Source organism: Camellia sinensis, chromosome 5, assembly GCF_055761805.1.
Source record: "Camellia sinensis isolate YWXY chromosome 5, ASM5576180v1, whole genome shotgun sequence".
Taxonomy (NCBI): domain Eukaryota; kingdom Viridiplantae; phylum Streptophyta; class Magnoliopsida; order Ericales; family Theaceae; genus Camellia; species Camellia sinensis.
The window spans coordinates 140251832-140256557 of record NC_138965.1 but is presented as its reverse complement, the minus strand read 5'-3'; the positions used below and the strand labels follow the sequence as shown (position 1 = coordinate 140256557).

The following is a 4726-nucleotide window of genomic DNA, read 5'->3' as shown; positions in this document are numbered from 1 at the left end:
TTTGGGGGATTGGTAATGTTAATGTATGCAAGGGTTTGGGAAAATCGGGGTTTGTGGAGTTGTTGATGTTCATTGTTTTGTCCCATTGGTTCAGAGTTTGGTGTATCAAACGGCTTTGTGACATAGGTTTGTCTCCCTGTTTTCTGCCTTTTTTTGCATTTTTCTTGTGGCTGTGTATGTCTTGCATGTTACGGTATTAACTACATCAACATCAACGTCGATTCCGGTAACATCACGTTCATTTTCTTGTGGCTGTTTCATATATATTTAGCACAATGTTTTGTTGATGTTATGTGGTTGTAAATATTTTTATATATGGTTGTGTTATCAACGTCGATTCTGGTAACATTACATTCGTTTTCTTGTGGCTTTTTGATATATCTTCAGCACAATGTTTTGTTGATGTTATGTGGTTGTAAAGATTTTTATATTGGTTGTGTTTTAATGTCAGTGGGTGTTGTTGTGTAGCTTAATGGGGTAAGGTATTTTTTGAAAGTGGGTACAGTGTGGGAGTGTTGTGTATGTCGTGCATGTTACAGCTGATTTTATTTCTCTGTTTTTGCCAAATAACCACCGAAAATAGGTGTGTTTCGGTATACGATTTCTGCGTTTTTCGGCTAACCTTACGGGTTGTTTGTTCTGGTAACATTCATGTATGCGCTGTTGTGTTGTTTTTTTGTTTCCCTTTAGTGTAATGTGTTGGTGATGGTATTTGGTTTTAATTTTTTTTGTTTGGGTGTTTTACTGCCAATGGGTGTTGTTTTTTTGTTTTTGGGATTGGTTCAATGTGTAAGGTAATTTTTAAGTGTGTCATGTATGGGTGTGTTGTGGTTTTTGCATGCTTCTTGCGTGTTGATTTTTAGTCCACTGTTTTTCAAAATCAGTAGTGAATCGCTGTTGTGTAATGCCTATTGTTATGTTATTATTCATTCATTGTCGTACGCGTTAGCCGTCTAATGGTTCGATAATGGGTTGCATGACAGGTATGGATGGTGTGTTGTTGTTGTGCACTTACGGGCAAACAAATGTTGTTGCTCGGTTGCATCGAGAGACGACATTCACGCAGCTGGTTGATGATATTTGTGGCAAGTTCGACGACTTGGTACAGGATGCAATGTATATGTTATGGGATGTCCCCGGGTATAAGAAGTTTAAGGTTGATAGCGATGACGTTATCCAAAACATGTTGTGCCTTGCGAAGTCATTTGGGCTGAAACATTTTGATGTTCTTATTCAAATCCGAGACGTTCCAGTAGACGGTAACTACGGGGGTGCGTATTGCCATGAAGGTTAGAAGTCGAATTTTAGTAATCAGACGTTCGGTATGGATGATCAGACGGATCTGTTACCAACATATTATCCTAACAAATTAAAGACGTTCTTGTCTGCTCAATGGGCATTCGGGATTACCCATGTTGGACAATGTTTCGCCGGTGGTGCTAGTGAATTTCGGGAAATATTATGAAAGTATGCCGTGGAACGCAGGTTTCAATTCAAGTATTTGAAGAATGATTCAGTTCGCATTACGGCAGTTTGTAAGTTTGCAGAGTCCACAAGATGCGCATGGTCACTGCATGCGAGGGTGTTGTCATCGAATGGGATTTTATGCGTTAAGAAGTTGGATAGTGTGCACAATTGTGGAGCTGCTGTTTGAACACATACAAACCCACGTACGGGGTCCGATTTGGTTTCAAGCGTTGTCGCAGATCAGGTGCGTGCTCAGCCACTAACGCGTCCTACAGACATTGTTGTCGATATGAAAAATGACTACGGTTTGGAAACTAGTTACCGGGTTGCGTGGTTAGGGGTTGAGAAAGCGAGAGGTGAAGTCTATGGAGATCACGCTATGTCATTCGACCAACTTAGGTGGTATAGTGATTCCGTTATGGAAAAGAACCTAAACAGTTACATTAACCTTAAATTTCACCAACAAACTGGGAAGTTCGTTCGGTATTTTATATCCTTTCGTGCATGTATAGATGGGTTCAACCATTGTCGGCCGTTACTTTTTGTGGATGGCACGTTTCTGAAAGGCAGATTCAAGGGGAATTTGTTAGCTGCTACCGCGAAAGATGGCGATAAAGGTGATATATCAAATTTTTTCCTTTATTTTTTGCTAAGAAAAACAATTGTCACATTTCAATTCCGATTATTTTTTATGAATCTTTTACATATATATGTACTGTACGCAAAATTTCAGATGTGTACTCCAATTATGCCTTTGTCTACTATTTTTTTGCAGGCTTGTTTTCGGTGGCCTTCGCAATTGTTGATTCCAAAAATCAACAAAATTGGGAGTGGTTTTTATGGAATCTTAAAGAAGTCATGGGTGACGGGCGTAAGTTGACGTTCGTATCAGATCGTCACGCGGGTCTCTTACAATCTATGCCAATTATTTTTCCTTCAGCACACCACGTATTTTGTTTGCTACATCTTCAAATGAATTTGAGAGATTGAATGAAATACGTTAATGCATCTCGTAAAGTTGGGTTGATGTGGAAGCTCCGAGAATGTGCTTATGCCCCTACTATACCATCTTATAATCAGAAAATAGAGGTGTTGAAAGAGTGTAGCCCGGCTGTGATTGAAAACTTCTTGAAAGACTTGCATCCATCCCACTGGGCTAATGCGTATTTCATGTAAGTTTGATTGTACCCGTTCTGCGTAGTACTTTAATGGCTTCAATTTTTTTCAATTTCTTACACACTCTAACATGCTTAGCAGTTTGTTTTTTTAAAATAAATTTGTGTTCAATGTTATTATCCTTTTTCAGGGGGCAACGTTACGGTGAGATGTGGTCGAGCGCAGCTGAAACTTTTAACAACTGGATACGAGAGGCGTGTTATCTTCCAATTACTAGGTTGGTCGACATGGTTAGGGGTCAAATAATGGAACAAATGGTGGAGTGTAGAGTCAAGGCAAGGGAGTGGACCGGCATATTATGCCCGAAAATGGAGAAGAAATTGGTCACGGCGTATAATGACAGTAGGGGCTGCAGTGTTAGTCAGGCTGATGACAATGTTTACGAGGTGCATAGTCAACCCTCTGTTTTGGTTGATGTGGCAAGGCGATCATGTTCATGTTTCTAGTGGCAGCTGAATGGGTTTCCGTGTTCTCATGCTGTTGTCGCTTTCCGTAATAGTGGACGGAATATATACGATTCTATTGAAACGTACTATCATATTGACGAATTTCAAGCTTCGTATAGCGGAACAATTTTTCCGATTCCAACTGTTGAGAAGCAAGCATTTACGCCCAACGATTTTATGATAGCGCCCCCAAAGGTGAAGCGTCCGCCTGGCAGGCCGAAACGTATACGAATTCCATCAAAGGGCGAGGTTGTGCAACGGATCCGTTGTGGTCGGTGTGGAAAAATTGGCAACCACAATAGGAAGACCTGCAAGGAGCCAATTTAGTCATGTTACAGTAAGTTTATTTCCTGTGTCTGTTTTGCGGGTGTTTTCCCAATTCATTGAACTTTGTACATTTTCTCTTTTTTTACAACCTTTTTTCCCACTGATTTAAATTCCGACTTCACAACGTTTTCATGACATTATAACTGCATATGGATCGTACATGTGGGTTTGCTTTCACATTTCACCCCATTTTCACAAACGCATTCTGCCCTACCACCCGCCACTACATTTAACATTTTGATTAAATTTTCCAAAACCACATTAGCCAAAAACATTTTCTTTCCTCACCACTAGTTACGATGTGTGATGTGCATTTACTATTACACCCAATTCTAATACATTAACATGTTATAAACATTTTTTTGCTTGTTTGTGGTGCTGGACGAATCACTTGAAAGTTACATGTATTATGCATTAAGTTAACAATTAACATGTTTTCCAAGTAAATTTTGACAGCAAAAAATTTCACACATTTTCAAACACAAAGGTTTCAATTTCAATGTAGCATCCTGTAGTTCAATTTTTGGGTTTAACACCATCCCCTACCTAAACACAATAACTACGCTGCAAACCGAACGAACGATGAACGACGATACTTCCAACTTGCGCATGTCACCTAATTGAAACACTTACATACATTCAAGTACACAATCAACCCTAACCATAGTACGACTGTATTAACTACTACACATTAAAATACACCGCCTCTACAACATCCTACGTACAACTTTTCCTCCAGAACACCTACACACATTAACCCAAAGCGAACCACACTACTCATTTTTCAGCATATCCAACACATACACATTACAATATGTCAAACCCATAACTAACATCATTCACAAACACAATGTAACGAAACACGCGCAAAATTCATTAACATTTAGTAACCCTGCCAAAAAAAGCCATCCTGATTTTGCCCATGTTTCCCAATGTTGCTGTAAAATATTTTGTGTTTCTCCAGTAATAGACACGCAACTAGTGGACCATCAAAAAATCACTACCACATAAACAAAACATTTCCATGTTCAGCAAAAAAAAAAACAAAAACAAAAATTTAAGCTAATTTATGCATTCCACCAAATCAGTCAGGGCAGAGACCGATTTCGTAGCCCTCTATGTGGATCATTGATGAATGCCTTAACCATTTCTGCTCTGAACGCACTGGCTGTCATCCCATCCATTGAACCTTCAACCTCCACGTTATTTGCGTACTGCCGCATGATGAAGTATACCATAACAGCACAATCCGGACTGCCAATTGCCAACACATGAACACGTAATCAACATTATCAAACCAAATACATAAC

The 4726-nt window shown here is 39.4% G+C and overlaps 1 protein-coding gene across 1 annotated transcript; it reads left to right on the top strand.

Annotated features, from left to right (window-relative positions):
- The first annotated feature begins 967 nt into the window (after window positions 1–967).
- Window positions 968–3416, top strand: LOC145791722 (uncharacterized). Its single transcript, XM_082872144.1, has 6 exons — window positions 968–1259; window positions 1980–2084; window positions 2243–2371; window positions 2486–2639; window positions 2774–3029; window positions 3090–3416. Exons 1-6 carry the CDS (start codon window positions 968–970, stop codon window positions 3414–3416), a joined length of 1263 nt encoding a protein of 420 aa, XP_082728270.1.
- Window positions 3417–4726: the final 1310 nt, after the last annotated feature.